The 17,729-nt window shown below is 64.5% G+C and overlaps 1 protein-coding gene across 2 annotated transcripts; it reads left to right on the top strand.

Moving 5' to 3' along the window:
- The first annotated feature begins 2,215 nt into the window (after nt 1-2,215).
- ABCA7 (ATP binding cassette subfamily A member 7) lies at nt 2,216-17,699 on the top strand. 2 transcript variants are annotated; one of them, XM_068174004.1, is made up of 51 exons: nt 2,216-2,290; nt 3,680-3,959; nt 4,075-4,168; nt 4,360-4,501; nt 4,584-4,711; nt 4,785-4,906; nt 4,980-5,174; nt 5,261-5,350; nt 5,450-5,675; nt 5,761-5,900; nt 5,977-6,093; nt 6,199-6,378; nt 6,455-6,663; nt 6,762-6,938; nt 7,137-7,359; nt 7,463-7,684; nt 7,795-7,999; nt 8,068-8,184; nt 8,359-8,530; nt 8,680-8,811; nt 8,896-9,035; nt 9,112-9,249; nt 9,368-9,579; nt 9,705-9,777; nt 10,030-10,232; nt 10,347-10,395; nt 10,599-10,661; nt 11,099-11,116; nt 11,264-11,418; nt 11,505-11,629; nt 11,705-11,803; nt 11,987-12,182; nt 12,303-12,397; nt 12,575-12,607; nt 12,938-13,043; nt 13,126-13,200; nt 13,430-13,599; nt 13,666-13,843; nt 13,929-14,044; nt 14,198-14,342; nt 14,430-14,553; nt 14,642-14,774; nt 15,380-15,500; nt 15,598-15,660; nt 15,737-15,843; nt 16,081-16,222; nt 16,292-16,426; nt 16,503-16,606; nt 16,737-16,829; nt 16,912-17,149; nt 17,225-17,699. In XM_068174004.1, exons 2-51 carry the CDS (start codon nt 3,894-3,896, stop codon nt 17,363-17,365), a joined length of 6,747 nt encoding a protein of 2,248 aa, XP_068030105.1. In that variant the 5' UTR covers nt 2,216-2,290; nt 3,680-3,893; the 3' UTR covers nt 17,366-17,699. The 2 variants fall into 2 exon arrangements, with proteins under 2 accessions (XP_068030105.1, XP_068030106.1); XM_068174005.1 differs by lacking the exon at nt 11,099-11,116.
- Nucleotides 17,700-17,729: the final 30 nt, after the last annotated feature.

Genomic DNA, 17,729 nt, shown 5'->3' with positions numbered 1-17,729 from the left:
CATTGTTTCACCATGGAGGACAATCCAAACCATACCTAGACACCGTGGGCATGATGCAAAAAAAGGAACGTGGATGTGCGGAAAGCTCAGCGGAGAGCAAACTGAACCTAACAGAATAAAATACCGCTCAAACAAAGAGCAATGCCAACAAAGCCCACAGAATAAAATACCGCTCAAACAAAGAGCAATGCCAACAAAGCCCACAGATAAAAAGCCTGGCGTCCCCATGCTGGCAATTTTTCTTTCAATAAACTCAGCTCTCTGAAGTTTGGTGCTGTAATTCAAGCGAGTTCAGTTTCTGTGGAAAGGGAATAATGCAAATCTACGCCCAGCATCCCTTTCCCACTGAGCCTTGGCCCTGGGAGCAGCTTCCCCCAGGAGTGCCCGAGGGGTTTGGGACCCATCCCACCTGGGGACACAGCGCCCAGCCCATCCAGCACAGCTTTGGCATCCCGGGGGACCACATAGAGCACGAGCTTTATTCCGTGAAACAGGATCGCAGAGAGCCTCCAGCCCCAGGAGAGGGTTTGGGAGAGTTTGAGAGCCTCAAACTCATCCCACACAGAGCTGGGGCCCAGGTATCAGTGCTGAAAGGATCCAGGGAAGAGGATGAGCCTCAGGTCCCTCTTCCACCTCAAGGCGCAGCAGCTCCAGGTGTGACCAGCCGTGTCCCCTTCTCTGCCCCTCAGCCCTACCCGAACATCCATCGCTCCCTCCATCCTCCCTGTTAAAAACCACAATCCCGGTACTGGAAGTGATTTCAGCATTTATTGTGATGAAAAGAAAGGCCTAAAGCAAGGGGGCCCGCGGGTGAGCGTCGAGGATGCTGCAGCGCCGGCGCTGCGTCTTTGGAGCAGCGATGTCCCGATGTTCCAGGTGGAGCGGCACGGGTTGAGTGGGTCAGACACCCTTTTTATCCTATTTTTTTTTTTTTTTGTCCCTTTGGATTGGTTTCTTTTTGGATCCTTCATTTGCGTGAAGGTTTAAGGCGCTCGATTGGCCCATGACACTTCTGTCCAGGCTGGCTCGTTTCGCTTGGGGGTGGTGCACTTTACCTAGGCGTAATATGGTACGTAGAGTACCGCATTTCTTACAATTTGGACCCCTTTTACCCCCTTTAGACCCCTTTTACCATAACCAAACCAACAGTACCCGCTTCACAACTATCACCAATTTCACAATACTTTCTAACCTATTTTTAACACTCCCCCCTGCCCACCTGTGACTCCCCCGCAGCAGCAGGTGGGACCCGAACACCTGGGGACAGTGCAGCCCTCGGAGCACCACATAAAGCCAGCAGGGACAACGCCTGTGAGCTGCGGGGTGTCACAAAGGGGCTGGGGGCTGAGGGTGGCACAGAGGATGGGGGCAGCTGAGCGGCAGAAGGTGGGTTTAGGAGCAAAAGGGGGGCTCCTGGCAGGGCAGCCCGAGCTGTGAGTGGGGCAGGCTGGGGTTGGGAGGAATCCTGCGCCGTTCGGGATTTTAGGAGGTCGCAGCCCACTCGGGGCCGCAGCCCCCTGGACACGAACGCCGGCCCTTTTCCATGGGAAACAAAAGTCACCACCCCCGTTTCCTGATGTGACTTTGCAGGAGGCGCTGCCCGAGCTGGAGGTGGTGGAAGCTTTGGTCGGGCGGTGTCCGAGTGCAGCCGGTGCCCATCGACGTCTCCCCCCCGCACCCCGTGCGGTTTTTAATGCAGATGCTCTCAGACTGAAACCTTTTATTAAAAAAAAAATAAAAGCCCTTTCAACATGAACAGGAGCTGGTCTCTGCTGCAGGCTGCTTGTCAGGGCTCTCTGTGCCTGGGGGGCTGCGAGCTGCTGCAGACCTGGGTGAGACCCCCGAAATTCCAGAGTGCTGGGGCGGGATGCTGCGCGTCCCAGGGGGAGGAGCGGGAGCCGGGAGCGGGCTGCGGAGTTAACAGATGTGCGGCTGAGAAATGAGTGATTAACAATGCCAACGGGACAGGACGGGACGTGCCTCTCCGGGAAGGGATCCACCTTTTTTGGGGCGAAATGCTGCTTTTCGAGGAGCCGCGCTGCTCCGTGGGGCTCCCAGGGGTGGGGTGGGGTGGGGTGGGGTGGGGTGGGGTGGGGCGGGGCGGGGCGGGGTGGGGTGGGGTGGGGCGGGGCGGGGCGGGGCTCCTACTCCCCCCACACCTCCCTGTCCCTTTAAGAGCAGGCTCCCGTGACGTCACGCCCACGGCTACTTTGTAGCGCGGGGAGGGCGGGGCCTGCGCGCGCCCGGCGGAGCCGCGGGGTCTCTTAAAGAGGCCGCGCAGCAGCATCAGGTAACGGGGGTCCCGGGCCGGGGCTGCGAGACGGGAGAAGAAAGAGGGGAGGCTGTGTCCTGGCTGCTGGTCTCGGCCGGATGCGGCCGCTCAGCGTCCCCCCGAGGCTCTTAATGCCTCCCCGCACCCCCCCTTGGCTATCCCCGTGTCCCCATCGTAGCCCCGAACTGTCCCCATGTTCCCTCTGGACTGTCGTCATGGTCCCTTCGAGCTGTCCCCATGTCCCCCCCGAGTTGTCCGTATCTCCCCCGGGCTGTCCCCACGTCTTCCCGGCCCGTCTGCCCCCCGGTGACTCCGCACCCCGCCCAGAGCGGGGCTCCGTGCGGCCGAACCGGGCTGGGGGACGCGGGGTTGGAGGGCACCGGGGCCGGGAGCTGCCGGTCCGGCGGTTGCCGGGGTCGCGGGGTCCACCTAGCTCCCGGTTGCAGCGATGCTGCGCGTTTGTCCTCGTGGGATGAGTGAGCAGATTCCCACGCGAGTCTCCCGGGAGGATCCAGGGATTCTGTGGTTGTTTTGTCCCGAAAAGAGCCGCCGCCCCCGCGGGGCTGGGGCTCCCCCGGACCGGCAATTCCGCAGCACGCTCCGGTTCCAGCGGATGGAGACACTCAGACACCTCTGCCTCCCCGTGCCACTCCCACCTGGCAGCTGCTTCGTTCTCTCCGTGTCACCCCATCTGACCCTTGTGCATCCCCGGAGGAATCCTGCCCCCGGACCCACTCGTGTCCGGCCCCGCAGGCCGATTAGGCGGATTTCCCAGCTAGGATCCTAATCCCGCTGCCCCGTGCCCGTTTATCCCGGCTGCGCCCGGGACCCGGCTTAGCCCCGGGCGCGGGCGGTGGCGGCGAGCGCAGGGCGGCGGGTGAGTGAGCGGCTTCCCCGGGCCCGGGGAAAAACGAGGGGCAAGTCGGGGGTGGTGGTGTCCCAGGCTCGCGGTGACCGGGGAGCCGCCCCGGAGCTCGGTTCTCCCGGGGCGTGGGCGGGTGCACCGGGCGGATCGCTGCGGGTTGGGTCGTGCCGCCGCCGCTACCGGGCTCGTCAGTGAGCCGCCTTGGCAGAGCTTTGCTGCCGGGCCCCGGAGCTGCTGGCCCCGCTCCAGGAGTGGGTGAATTCCCAGAAACTGGCGGAGACGCGGCTGCTACCGGCGGGATCCGGGTGTCGGAGCTCGTGCCTCGAGCCCACTGCACCGGAGCGATTCCGTTCCTGGGCTGATGAGAGCCCCACCCACATCCCTCTCACGGGGAAACTGAGGCACGGGCCGGTACCTCTCCTGGGCTGCCCAGCTCGTCTAGAGCTACTCAGGGAGTGCCGGACTGCTCCCTGTGCCCGGCGAGGGCAGTGAATCGTGCTCCTGGACAGAGCTCGTGCCCAATTCTGGTGCTTTTGGTTTAGGAAAGAATGTGATTTGAGCCTTTAGCTGCGGAAAGGAGCTTTGCTGCCGGAATGTTGCCGGCCACGGAGCTCAGCCCTGTGCCCGGCACCGTGCCCAGGGTGTGATAAGCCCCGAAGCAGAAGGAAGTGAAAGCCCAGCTGTCGCCCTCAGCTTGGGGCTGCCCCCCCTGCTCTCACCCGCAACCGGAGCCGAGCGGGGCCCGCGACCCCCGCGATGGCCGTGGGCACCCAGCTGGGGCTGCTGCTCTGGAAGAACTTCACCTACCGCCGGCGGCAGCGGGTGAGTGGGCGATTGGCGTGGGGCTACCCAGAGCCGCTGGTGCCTGGCACAGGGGCAGGCAGAGCCCTGGACACTGATGGGGACCGGGACCCCACCAACCTTGCGTCTCCCCCAGATCCAGCTGGCTATCGAGATCCTGTGGCCCCTCTTCCTCTTCCTTATCTTGATCTCAGTGCGGCGATCCCACCCGCCCTTCAAGCAGCATGAGTGTGAGTGACCCCCGCAGGACCCCCTGAGCCAGCTAAGACCCCTCAGTGTGCCCCTGTACGGGAGCCCTTCGGGGTGACAAACACGGGAGGTGGTCACAGCGTGGGGGCTCGCTGGCATCTCCCTGCTCGGGCGCGTGTGGGGTCCCGGGGGTCCTGCACTCCCCCCCTGAACCTGCCTCCCTCTCCCTCAGGCCACTTTCCCAACAAGGCGCTGCCGTCTGCGGGGACCCTGCCCTGGCTGCAGGGCATCATCTGCAACATGAACAACCCCTGCTTCCGGCACCCCACGGCGGGAGAGGCCCCTGGCGTGGTGGGCAACTTCGATGGCTCCATGTGAGCGGCGGGGCTGGGGAGCTGCGGGGCAGAGCGGGGCTGGCCCGGGGTCTCATTGCCCGCCCCATGTCCCATGTCACAGCGTCTCCCGTCTCCTGACCGAAGTCCGGCAGGTCCTGCTCCGCGGGCACGGGCAGCGGCTCCTGCGCAGCTTCGCCCGGCTCCTGCCCGCCCTGCGCCGGCTCCGGGACAGCGGGAACCAGCGGAGGGGTGAGCACCGGGGGTGGGTGTGGGGGGGGGTGCCCGGGGAGCCAGACCCCTTGTCTGACCCCTGCTCCCCCAGCTCTGCCGGTGAGGGAATACTTGAGAGAGGACGAGACCTTCTCCCGGTTCCTGCGGACCAACACATCTCTGCCCCCGGCGCTGGTGGATGAGCTGATGGGGGCTCGGCTCAGCCCCCGCATCGTGAGTGTGGTCCCGGTGCCTCCTCCCGGCGCCCACTCCCGGTGACCGCATCACGACTGCCCTCTCCTTCCAGTTCTCCCTGGCGAGCATTCGCCTGCCGCTAAAGGCTCTGGTCTGCAACGCCTCGGTCCTGGGGGGGTTCCTGGTGGGCGGCGATGCCGACTCCACCCAGAGCCTGCAGCGAGGACTGTGCGCGCTGCCCAGCTCCCAGCTCCGTGCCATGGAGGGCTCCTTCCTCTCCCAGATGGACTTCCCACGACTCCTGACGGTGAGCCCCCAGCGCGGCCGGGTGCTGGAAGGCACCGAGGCAGAGACCCTGGCAGGACTGTGACCCCCTTCTCGTGCCCCTTGTAGGAACAGCTGAGCTCAGAGATGGGCGGAATCTCTGGCACCGTGGAAGCTTTGGGCAGCTTCCTGCGGGATGCAGCATCCCTGATGGAGGAGGTACACCCCTCATTCCCTTGCCCCCTGCCCATCCCCACCGTGCCCTTGGGTGCCCCTGTCCCTCACTGCCCCTCTCCACTCTCATCCCACTCTCCCCAGGTCTCCTCCATGACCAGCCTGGCCGAGCTGCGTCAGGAGATTGTGGGGTTGAGGGCCCCCAACACCAGCACGGGCGCCTTCACAGCCCTGTCACGCATCGCCTGTGGCCACCCCGAGGGCGGGGGGCTCAGGATCCCCTCCCTCAACTGGTACGAGGACAATGATGTCAAAGCCTTCCTGGACCGGAACAGCTCAGAGCAGAGACCCGTGGCCTCAGGCAGCACCAGTGAGTGGGGAGCTGTGGGAGGATCAGCCAGGGGCTGTGGCGGGCAGTGGGGGCTGGTGGTGAGGGCTCAGCTCTGCACCCCCAGGTCCCTTCTGCCGGGAGCTGCTCCGCAGCCTGGAGTCCAGCCCCCTCTCACAGATCTTCTGGCGGGGGATCAAGCCCCTCTTTGTGGGGAAGATCCTGTACACCCCACCTGGGCCCGGCCCCGACAGTGTCATGGCTGAGGTGAGTGGGGGCTGTGGGGGGCCTGGAGGGGTTTGGGGAGGTCTCATCCCAAATCTGCCTCGCCTCCCTCACACAGGTGAATCGGACCTTCCGGGAGCTGGCAGTGCTGGGGGAGTTGGGGGGTGCCTGGCAGGAGCTGGGACCCCGAATCTACACCCTCCTCAACAGCAGCCTGGAGATGCAGGTGCTCCAGGTGTGTGACCCCAGGCTGCTCCCATTGGGAACAGGGTTGCTGTGGGGTGCAAGATGGAAGGAGCGGGGTGGGATGCATGGCCTCCCATACCCTGGTGCTTTTCAGGACCTGCTGCTGGCCCCGAACACAGCCCAGCTCCTGGATGGGTTCCTCAACGGCACCTCCTGGAAGCTGCCGGAGCTGGTCACATTCCTGACAGGGCCAGTGGGGGGACCAGGCCTCACGTGGCACCAGGTGTACGCTGATGTGGACGCAGTCCTGAGCACGCTGTCACAGTTCATGGAGGTGTGTGTCACCCCGCTGTGGGGGGCTGGCCCCTTGCACCACCTGTGCCCACTGAGCCCTACCTGCCCTCCCACAGTGTGTCTGCCTGGACAAGATCGAGGCAGTGGCCACCGAGGAGCAGCTGGTAGCCCGAGCCCTGGAGCTGCTGGAGGAGCAGCAGTTTTGGGCAGCAGTGGTCTTCCAGCCCCCCATCAATGCCACGGCCCCCGGACTGCCACCCCATGTCCGCTACAAAATCCGCATGGACATTGATGACGTCACGAGAACCAACAAGATCAAGGACAGGTTGGGGGATGCCCCCCCTGCCTGTCTCCATGGCCAGCCAGGCACCCTGTGCTCATTGCCAGGAGATCCCTGGTCCCAGCACCATACTCTGCCCCCAGGTTTTGGGACCCAGGCCCCGCAGCTGACCCCTTCAGTGACCTGCGCTACATCTGGGGGGGCTTCGTCTACATTCAGGACCTGGTGGAGCAGGCGGTGGTGCGGGTGCAGACTGGGGCTGCCCCACGGACAGGGGTCTATGTCCAGCAGATGCCCTACCCCTGCTACGTGGATGATGTGTAAGTGGGCAGGGGCAGCCCCAGACCCTGGGACCGTTGGGTGACCCTCCTGCTGCCAGTGGGGACACATCCAAGCATCCTGCAGCATCGCTGCACCAGGGAGATGGCACAGGGCTGGTCGTGCCCTGGTGCCCCTGGCCCAAGAGTGGCCCCGGGAGTGTTGAGCTAAGGGTGGAATGGCTGGTGGTGTCTCCCCAGGTTCTTGAGGGTCCTGAACCGCTCGCTGCCTCTCTTCATGACACTGGCCTGGATCTACTCAGTGGCCATGATCATCAAGGGGGTGGTGCACGAGAAGGAGACGCGTCTCAAGGAGACCATGAAAACCATGGGGCTGAGCAGTGGGATCCTCTGGCTCAGCTGGTTCCTCAGCAGCTTCATTCCCTTCCTCCTCAGCTCTGCCCTCCTTGTCCTCATCCTCAAGGCAGGTTGCAGGTCTCAGGGGACAGCATGGGTGACACAGGGAACATCAGGGCTGGGAGCCAGCCTGCGGGGCTCCACAGGCTCCAACCTGCCTCCATCCACAGCTGGGAAACATCCTGCCCTACAGCGACCCAGCAGTCATCTTCCTCTTCCTCAGCACCTTCTCAGTGGCCACCATCAGCCAGTGCTTCCTCATCAGCATCTTCTTCCCCCGTGCCAACCTGGCCTCGGCGTGCGGTGGCATCATTTACTTCTCGCTGTACCTGCCCTACGTGCTGTGCGTCGCCTGGCGCGACTACATCACCTTCCCAATCCGTGTCTTTGTGGTGAGCCCGGAGCTGCCCCTCTGCAGTGCCCCTGCTGCTCTGGGTGGGGGGCTTTGGGCTGCATCTCCCAGGCCAATCTTTGCCCACACTGCCTTTCTGGCTGTCCTCAGAGCCTGCTGTCCCCCGTGGCCTTCGGCTTCGGCTGCGATTACTTCTCCCTCTACGAGGAGCAGGGGGTGGGCATCCAGTGGCACAACCTGGCTGCCAGCCCCGTGCCAGGAGACCCGTACAGCTTCGCTGCAGCCATGGGGCTGCTGCTGCTGGACGCTGTCCTCTACGGCCTGGCCACCTGGTACCTCGAGGGTGTCTTCCCAGGTGAGTGCAGCTCCCGTGATCCCCAGCTGCCACTCAGCCCTGGCCCCACTTAACCCCTTCTGCTGCAGGTCAGTACGGGATCCCCAAGCCCTGGAATTTCCCCTTCCTGAAGAGCTACTGGTTTGGAGAGTCACCCTCATCTGGGCACTCCCTGTACCACACCAGACCCAACACTGCACCCCAAGGTGAGTCCCTGCCCACCCTGGAGCTGCTTGGCTGAGGGCAGTGGCCGTGGAGCAGGGCTGGAGCCCTCCAGCCCAGGCCTTGGTCCCCATTGGAGGGCCCTGCACCCCATGGCAAGGGGTCCTGCCCCCAGCAAGGGGTCCTGGCCGGGGATGTGACCCCTTGGTGGCTTCCAGTGCTGGTGGAGGAGCCGCCTGCCGACCTCCAGCCTGGCGTCTCCATCCGCAACCTGGTGAAGGTCTATGGCAGCAGTGGCCGTGCTGCTGTCAATGGGCTGAGCCTGGACTTCTACGAGGGGCAGATCACATCCTTCCTGGGCCACAACGGCGCTGGAAAGACCACCACCATGTGAGCCACAGAGGGGCTGCGTGGCCATGGCTGGGGACAGGAGCTGAGCCTGACCCTGTCCCCACCTGGTCCCCACACGGGACAGGGTACCCTGGCCCCAAGCCCTGCTGCCCCTGTGCTCCATGACCCGCTTTTCTCACCACTTCCAGGTCCATCCTGACTGGCCTCCTGCCGCCCACCTCGGGCACTGCCTATATCCTGGGCTGGGACATCCGCTCTGACATCGACAGCATCCGCAAATCCATGGGGATGTGTCCCCAGCACAACGTGCTCTTTGACATGTAGGCAGGGCTGGGGTGGTGTGGGGAGTGAAGCAATCACTCAGTCCCTGTGCCCCTCACCCTGCCTTTCCCCCCGCCCCACAGCCTGACGGTGGAGGAGCACGTCTGGTTCTACGGGCGGCTGAAGGGGCTCTCGGAGCAGCAGGTGCAGGAGGAGATGGAGCAGCTGCTGCAGGACACGGGGCTGCCCCACAAGCGCCGGGAGCAGACCAGGAACCTCTCGGGTGCGTGTGGGGGTCAGGCTGGGTGCCCGAGCAGGGCTCAGTGGCCCCGAGCCCCACCAACGCTGTCCCTCTGCAGGCGGGATGCAGCGGAAGCTCTCGGTGGCCATCGCCTTCGTGGGCGGCTCCCGGGTGGTCATCCTGGATGAGCCCACGGCCGGCGTTGACCCCTTCTCCCGCCGCAGCATCTGGGAGCTGCTGCTCAAGTACCGCAAAGGTCAGGGTTGGACGTCCCCACTTCACCCTCTGAGCCCCCCAGCCTGGGGCGGGCTGGGGGCTGTGCTGGTGGGGGGTTGGGCAGGGAGTGGGGGGTCAAGCCCATTCCTGGTCCCCAGGCCGCACCATCATCCTGTCCACCCACTACATGGATGAGGCAGAGCTCCTGGGGGACCGCACCGCCATCATCTCACAGGGCCAGCTCTGCTGCTGCGGGTCACCCCTCTTCCTCAAGGCCAGGCTTGGCACCGGCTACCACCTCACCCTGGTGAAGCGGGAGAGGAGCGGCACAGGCGGCAACGCTGGCACTGCCCCCGGTGTCACCAAAAAGGTGGGTCCCTCGGCCCTGATGATCACCCCCCAAAGGGCAGCCAGTGTCTCCGTCCTGGGTATTGGGGGGCACTGGGGGCCAGGTCCTGCTGTGCAGTGCCAGGCTCCAGCCACCCTTTCCTGCAGGACGGCAGTGACTCGGAGCACAGCAGTGACACAGGCCTGGGCAGCGAGCGGGGCAGTGACGCCAGTGCCGTGGGTGAGCGCTTTGTCCCCTCACAGTGCCACCCCCAGCTGCTCCCCAAACATCTGCCGTCAGCCAGGGAGCCTGGGGGAGCACAGCCCTGCATCTGGCCCCTCTCCTCCTTTCACTGGAGGTGCAGAAGGGGATCTCCATCCTCTCCATCTCCCCAGGGACCCTCAGGCTGGGATGCCAGGCACATGGAGCTGTGGCCAGCTGTGCCGGCCTGTGGCTCCTGCCCTGGGTTTCCAGCCCTCTCCATCCCTCCAGATGTGGCCCAGCTGTCGGCGCTGATCCAGAAGCTGGTCCCTGGCTCCCGGCTGGTGGAGGACATCGGGCACGAGGTGCTCTTCGTCCTGCCCTACAGTGGGGCCAGGGACGGGGCCTTCGGGGAGCTGTTCCGTGAGCTGGACGCACGCCTGGGGGAACTGGGGGTCTCCAGCTACGGCATCTCTGACACCACCCTGGAAGAGGTACCCAGGGGGGCTGTGGTCAAGGGGCTCCTGAGGTGCCTGTGACCAGGGGGTTTCCCTCATTGGGCTGTGGGTGCTGGTGTGTGTTTAACACCAGCCCTCCCACACCCCCAGATCTTCCTGAAGGTGGCCGAGGACACAGCGCTGGACACTGACACCACAGGTAAAACCCCTCAGTCCTGGCTGGAGCTGAGCTCTGGGGTACAGGGGGGCTGGGGAGGTGCTCAGCAGCCCAGAGCAGTGGGGTGAGGTGTCCCCAGCACCCTGCCAGGGCTGGGGGCCCTGCTGGGAGCACCTGTGGATGCAGAGAGGTGTCAGAGCCTGTGGCCTTGGTCCTGCCCTGGCATCTTGTCCTCATTTTGTCAGGCACCATGAAAGGAGCAGTCCCTGGCGAGATGGGGGATGGGGATGTGGCCGATGGAGAGATGGGTAAGGACGGGGGAGGTGGGACCCCTGAGCTGCTGCTGAGTGCTCCCCACCTCCAGCCCCTGGGCTGGGTGATGGCACATGTCCATCTGGGCAGCTGTCCATCCCAGCAGGCATCCCTTTGGGCACGTGTCCCTTCGAGCAGGGGGATACTCAGGGACCCTCGTGCAGCATAGCTACCTGCCAGTTTTGGGGTGTCCCCAGAGCAAAGATCTGGGATGAGGATGGGTTTGGGGAAGCCCAGGTCTGTGCGGGAGTTGGGATAGGATATGAAATCCCTGGAGGCATATCCAGCCCCCTTATCCTGGAGGGAGAACTGGCATGGGGACAGCCACGGGAGTCTGGGGGGGCTGTGATGGTTTGGGGCACCAGCCCTGTCCTGGGTGGGCGCTGACCCCCACGCTGCTATAACCCCTCTCTCCTCTCCTTTACACTGTGAGCCAAAGGAGCCCGGCGAGGTAGGAGCCGGGGGCTGTTTGGGGGGGCTAGGGGGTCCTGCATGCAACATCCCCTCCCTGCCGGGGCGGGGGGATGGCCCTGCCAGCACCGTTCCCCGCACCCCGCCTGGCACGAGTCCCTTGCCAGACCCGTCTCTGCCCCGGCAGCGGAGGAGCCCCGGGAGACGGACCTGCTGCGGGGGGCGGCGGGGCAGGCCTGCGGCAGGGTGAGGGGCTGGGCGCTCACCGGCCGCCAGCTCCGCGCTCTCTTCACCAAGAGGATGCTCCACGCTCGGCGCAGCACCCGCGGCTTCTTCGCGCAGGTGGGGCCGTGGGGAGGGGATGGGGCAGGGCACGGGGCAGGATGGGGCAGAGCCAACCCTGATCCCCCCACCCCCGGCCTCCTCAGATCGTCCTCCCCGCCGTCTTCGTCTGCATCGCGCTGCTCTTCAGCCTCATCGTGCCGCCCTTCGGGAGGTACCCGCCGCTGCAGCTCCAGCCCTGGATGTACGGGCAGCAGTTCACCTTTTTCAGGTGTGTCCCCAGCCCTCTGCCCGCCGTGTCCCTGGTCCGCCACTGCCACCAGCTCACTGCCGTGTCTCCTGGCAGCAACGACGCCCCGGGAGACCCCGACACAGCCCGGCTGCTGGACGTGCTCCTGGCTGAGCCCGGCTTCGGCACCAAGTGCATGAAGGAAGAGGGGAAGGCGTGAGTGTCCGCGGGACGGGGGCAGCCGGGGTTTGGTGCCCACCCCAGTGCCCACCTGCCCACGGAGCAGCTCTGCCACCTGGTGTGATGCTGTGGGACCCCCAAGGTGCCCACGGTGGGTCCCGGTGCCCCTGGCTCCCACCACGCTGGTAACGGGGGTGTCTCTCTCTCCCCGTGTGCCAGGACAGGGCTGTGCCCACCAGCTTCCCACCCCGATGGCTTCTCGGCCCCCTCAGCCCCCCCCTCCCTGCTGGAAGTGCTGCAGCGTGGGAACTGGTCACGGGCCCAGCCATCCCCCCCGTGTCAGTGCAGTGGGCCGGGAGCACACAGGATGCTGCCTGAGTGTCCTGAGGGGGCTGGGGGGCTCCCACCACCCCAGGTAACCCCCAGGCTAGCAGGGGCAGCCCCAGGGCTCTGTCACTGCTGGATGTGGGGCAGGTGATGCTCTGGGGATGCCACAGGGCTGCCTGTCCTTCCAGCCCATCTGTCCATCCCACAGGTGCAGAGGGGCACAGGGGACATCCTTCAGAACCTGACGGGCAGGAACATCTCTGACTACCTGGTGAAGACCTATCCCCAGATCATCCGTCAGGAGTGAGTGCTGGGGCTGGCAACACCAGGGGCACTGTGGGGACACCAAGGGAACACCCCAAGGACACCTGGGGGAAGGGGACACTGCTGGGGACTTGTGGCTGGGGGGGCAGGTACTGCCCTAATGTCCCCTCGGGGAGTTTCTCTCTCCTCTGACTCCCCCCACCTCATTTCTTTCAGGCTGAGGAACAAGAAGTGGGTGAATGAGCAGAGGTGAGCTGGGCAGGGGCTGGGGCCTGGCACGGCCAGGGATGGAGGGAGACAGGAGATCCCTGGTAGGTCTGGGGAGAGCTTGAGTGGTCCCTGGGCAGAGCCATCATCCAGGTGCCTTCAGCCCTCTGCTGTGGGTCCCTTACTCTGGCACCTGGGTGAGTGGAGGGTTGAGTTTGCACAAGGGTGGCAGTGGGGAATGGGGGTCAGGTTTCATAGAATTGTAGAATCTCCTGGGGTGGAAGGGACCCACGTGGATCCTCAAGCCCAGTTCCTGGCACGCTGGCAGTGGGAGTCTCTCTGGCAGGTTTGGGAGCCCCGTTTCTCCTGCAGGTACGGCGGCTTCTCCCTGGGTGCTGGCAGCTCCCAGGCCCTGCCGTCAGCAGCAGAGGTGGATCAGGCGGTGCTGGAGCTCCGGGTGCTGCTCAACATCACCCTGGTACAGCTGGACTCAGCCCCTGGCTCAGCTCTGGGGTCCCAGTGCTGGGAGACCCCTCCTCACCCTGTGCTCCTGCACCCAGGGCAGCCCCTCGGATCGGCTCCTGGCCAACCTCAGCCGCTTCATCGAGGGTTTGGATGCCCACAGGAATATCAAGGTATGCCCAGGGCGGAGGGTGCCTCAGGGGTGAGAGGGATGTGATAGTGGTGTCCCCTCAAGGGGTGGAGCAGCCCAAGAAGGACTGAGTGTGGCTGGGGCTGGAGGGGAGCAGGAGCCCAGTGGGGAGTAGGGGTGCTCCTGGTGGGAGCGGGTGCTGCAGGCACAGCCAGGGGCAGTGCCAGGTTGGGTGGGGGGCTCTGAGCTGCCCGGCCCTCCCCATGCTGCAGGTCTGGTTCAACAACAAGGGCTGGCACGCCATGGTCTCCTTCCTCAACGTGGCCAGCAATGGGCTGCTGCGAGCCCGGCTGCCCCCCGGCACCGACCCTGCGCGCTTCGGCATCACGGCCACCAACCACCCCCTCAACCTCACCAAGGAGCAGCTCTCAGAGGCCGCCCTGTGAGTGTGGGGATGGGGGTCCCGCAGCCCCCTCTGGCCCCCGCTGAGCTCTCCCCTCCTCGGCAGGATGGCCACCTCTGTGGACGTGCTGGTCTCCATCTGCGTGATCTTCGCCATGTCCTTCGTCCCGGCCAGCTTCGTCGTCTTCCTCATTGAGGAGCGGGTCAGCAAGGCCAAGCACCTTCAGTTTGTCAGCGGGATGAAGCCCATCACCTACTGGCTGGGCAACTTCGCCTGGGACATGGTGGGGATGGGGATGGGGACAGGGACCAGTTCCAAGGGGTCTGGTCCCACCCCTGACCCTTTTCCTTGCTTTTCCATCCCCACAGTGCAACTACCTGGTCCCCGCACTGCTGGTCATCCTCATCTTCCTCTGCTTCCAGCAGGAATCCTACGTGTCCTCGGCCAACCTGCCCTCCCTGGTGCTGCTGCTGCTGCTCTACGGGTGATGGGGCAGCAGAGCCCAGCAGGGGCGAGGGGGTTGTGGGGCTGGGGGCAGCCGGGGTGAGGGGTTGTGGTGCTTGGGAGGGTGGGTGCACTCTCAAGCCCCCCAGGTTGGGAAGTGCACCTTGGCCAGCCCTTGCTCTCCCCCCTGCAGATGGTCCATCACCCCCCTGATGTATCCAGCCTCCTTCCTCTTCAGCATCCCCAGCACCGCCTACGTGGCCCTGACCTGCATCAACCTCTTCATCGGCATCAACGGCAGCGTGGCCACCTTTGTGCTGGAGCTCTTCGTGGACCAGGTGAGCCTTGGGGTGTCCTGCACCCCCCATCCCTTCCCTGCAGTGCCAATGCCAGCTCCCCCACCCGTCTCCTTGCTGCCCCATCAGAACCTCAATGACATCAACCGCGTCCTGAAGAAGGTTTTCCTCATCTTCCCCCACTTCTGCTTGGGCCGAGGCCTCATTGACATGGTGAAGAACCAGGCAATGGCTGATGCCTTTGAGAGGTTTGGTGAGTCCGGGGGTGTCAGGGCTGCTCACCCTCCCCAAAGCCCGGCACAGGGGTCCCCTATTCCTACAGCCCCTCTGGCTGCTTGCAGGGGACAAGCGCTTCGTGTCCCCCCTCTCCTGGGACCTGGCGGGGAAGAACATGTTTGCCATGGCCATCGAGGGCATCGTCTTCTTCCTCTTCACCCTCCTGCTGCAGTACCACCGCTTCTTCCTGCACCTGGGGTGAGTGCTGGCTGGGGGGGTACAGAATCCCAGAATCACTGAGAATCAGAATTCACAGAATCACCAGGTTGGAAGAGGGCTTTAAGATCATTGAGTCCATCCCATGTCCTAACACCACCTCAGCTAGACCATGGCACTGAGTGCCACATCAAGGCTTTTTCTAAACACATCCAGGGATGGTGATTCCACCACCTCCCCAGGCAGATGATTCCTCTACTTTATCATTCTTTCCATAAAAAAACTTTTGCCTAATATCCAACCTAAATTTCCCTTGGTGCAGCTTGAGACTGTGTCCTCTGGTTCTGTCAGTGCTGCCTGCAGAAGGAGACCAACCCCACCTGAGCACAGCCACCTTTCAGGAATTTGTAGAGAGTGATAAGGTCACCTCTGAGTCTCCTTTCCTCCAGGCTAAACACCCCCAGCTCCTTCAGTCATTCCTTATAGGGCTTGTGTTCCAAGCCCCTCACCAGCCTCGTTGCCTTCCTTTGGATGTGTTCAAGCATATCAATGTCCTTCCTAAACTGGGTACAGAACTGGACACAGTACCCTGAGGGTGCTCAAGGACATGGACAGCCCTGGATGTGCCCTTGCCACTGTTTCCACAGCCCACGGGCTCTGGAGCTGCCCTCGCTGGGAGATGAGGACAGGGACGTGGCCAGGGAGCGGGCGAGGGTGGGCAGCATCCCCCCACACGGCCACCTCCTGCTTCTGAAGGACCTGACCAAGGTGGGTGCGTGGGGCTGGACCCTGCTGTGAGCTCCAGCCCACCCAGAGCCCCTGGCAGTGACAGGAGGGAGCACCCAGGGCCACCTCTCCCACGCAGGTGTACCGGCGCAGGAAGGCTCCGGCCGTGGACCGGCTCTGCGTGGCCATCCCCCCCGGAGAGGTGCGGGACAGATGGACAGACAGACAGCTCTGTGGGCAGGGCCAGGGCTGCCAGTGACCCTGCTCTGCCCACACAGTGCTTTGGCCTCCTGGGGGTGAATGGGGCCGGGAAAACCTCCACCTTCAAGATGCTGACAGGGGACACAGAGGTGACGCTGGGGGAGGCCTGGCTGAAGGGGCACAGGTGGGTGAATGCAGGGACTCCACGGCTTGGCTCCCTCTCCCTGTCGCCACAGCACCTATGCCATCATCTCTGTCCCCACCCTGTGCTCTTCCTAGCCCTTTGCCCTGCAGCCTGTTTCATCCTCATCCTCATCCTTGCAGCTGCTCTTCCCTATTCCCACAGCATCCCTGGCACACGTCCCCATCCCACAGCGTGCTCACCTGTCCCCATCCTGTGCTCACCTGTCCCATCCCACAGTGTGCTCACCGACCTCCAGTCTGTCCACCAGCACATGGGTTACTGTCCCCAGTTTGATGCCATCACAGACCTGCTGACAGGCCAGGAGCACCTGGAGTTCTACAGCCGCCTGCGTGGGATCCCGGAGGAGGAGACCCCCAGGGTAGGGCCTGTACCCTGTCCTCCCCAGCCCAGGGGGAGCCCGCACCCTCACCCCCTCTGTGTCTCGCAGGCGGCTCAGTGGGGCATCACCGCTCTGGGGCTGGGCCCGCACGCAGACCGGCCGGCGGGCAAGTACAGCGGTGGCAACAAGCGCAAGCTCTCCACGGCCATCGCCCTCCTCGGCTGTCCCCCCGTGGTTTTCCTGGTGAGGGTGGCATTGGGATGCCCCACGGCAGCACCAGGGTCCTGCCCAGGCTGACCCTGGGCCGGGACCGTTGCAGGATGAGCCCACAACGGGGATGGACCCACAAGCGCGGAGGTTCCTGTGGGAGCGCATCCTTGGCGTTATCCGGGACGGCCGGTCCGTGGTGCTCACGTCCCACAGGTGAGTCCCCACCCGGGGCCTGCAGCCCCCCAAAGGGGAGCACTCCTATAGAGGAGCAGCCTATTCCTGTGGGAACCCCCTGGAGGGGAGTGTCCCTCTGCCCTGGGGGGGCTCACACGTGTCCCCCCAGCATGGAGGAGTGTGAGGCGCTCTGCACCAGGATGGCCATCATGGTCAACGGCCGCTTCCGCTGCCTGGGCAGCGTCCAGCACCTCAAGAACAGGTACCGGCTCGGGGGGCTAAGGGGGTCTCCTGAGGGTGGTGGCCACGGCCAGTCCTCACAGCAGTGTCCCCTGTCCCCGCAGGTTTGGGGACGGATACACGGTGGTGGTGCGGGCGGGGGGCCCTGGCCCAGCGGCGGTGCAGACCCTGCTGCAGCAGCACTTCCCCGGCATCGTGCTGCGGGAGCAGCACGGGGGGCTGCTGCAGTACCACCTGCCTGCCCGTGTCACCTCCCTGGCCACCGTCTTCAGCCTTCTGGCCGCCCACCGTGGTCCCTGCCACATAGAGGACTACTCCGTGTCCCAGACCACGCTGGACCAGGTGACAGGGGAGGCAGTGTGAGGGCGTGCTGGCCCTGTCCCATGGGTGCTGTCTCTCATCCTGCCGTTCCTGCAGGTCTTCATGCACTTTGCCCAGGAGCAGAGCGATGGCGACGCCGGGGAGGTCACAGCCCCAGGGCAGGATGCGGCCCCCAGCCCCGGGAGGAGGCTGAGCAGGTTCCTGGAGGACGACAGCTACCAGGAGAGCGCTGTCTGAGTGGGCCACGGTGTCCCGTGGACCCCCAGAGCCCCCTCTCTGGTTGTCACCGCAGCCTGGGTCACAGGGCTTTGGGGTACTGCAGCCCCCCAGAGCTGCACAGAAGAGGCCTGGGCACATCGTGCCCGCTGGCACGGTGTCACCATCGCATGGGACAGTGGGTGCTGGGGAGGGGTCAGAGTGCCAGGACAGAGCTGGCCCCGGCTCCCTGCGGGGGCCTGAGCTGGATGGGGGGCCTGGGGCTGGCCTTGGGACCCCACTGCTCCCCACCGGAGCCAAGCTTGCTGTAACAGAGCAATTCAATAAAAACCCGCGGTACTGCCGGCGGGCTCCATTGCCCTCGCCACAACGCGACAGCGGTGCG

This window comes from Anomalospiza imberbis, chromosome 27 (genome assembly GCF_031753505.1).
Source record: "Anomalospiza imberbis isolate Cuckoo-Finch-1a 21T00152 chromosome 27, ASM3175350v1, whole genome shotgun sequence".
In the NCBI taxonomy this organism is placed as follows: domain Eukaryota; kingdom Metazoa; phylum Chordata; class Aves; order Passeriformes; family Viduidae; genus Anomalospiza; species Anomalospiza imberbis.
This window is presented reverse-complemented; position numbering and strand designations above follow the sequence as displayed.

Coding starts and splice junctions, on each gene's coding strand:
- ABCA7 (XM_068174004.1), top strand. CDS start 3,894: ATGGCCGTGGGCACCCAGCTGGGGCTGCTGCTCTGGAAGAACTTCACC. Junction 7,360..7,462: donor TCCTTGTCCTCATCCTCAAG/GCAGGTTGCAGG, acceptor CTCCATCCACAG/CTGGGAAACATCCTGCCCTA. Junction 13,044..13,125: donor TGCTGCTCAACATCACCCTG/GTACAGCTGGAC, acceptor TCCTGCACCCAG/GGCAGCCCCTCGGATCGGCT.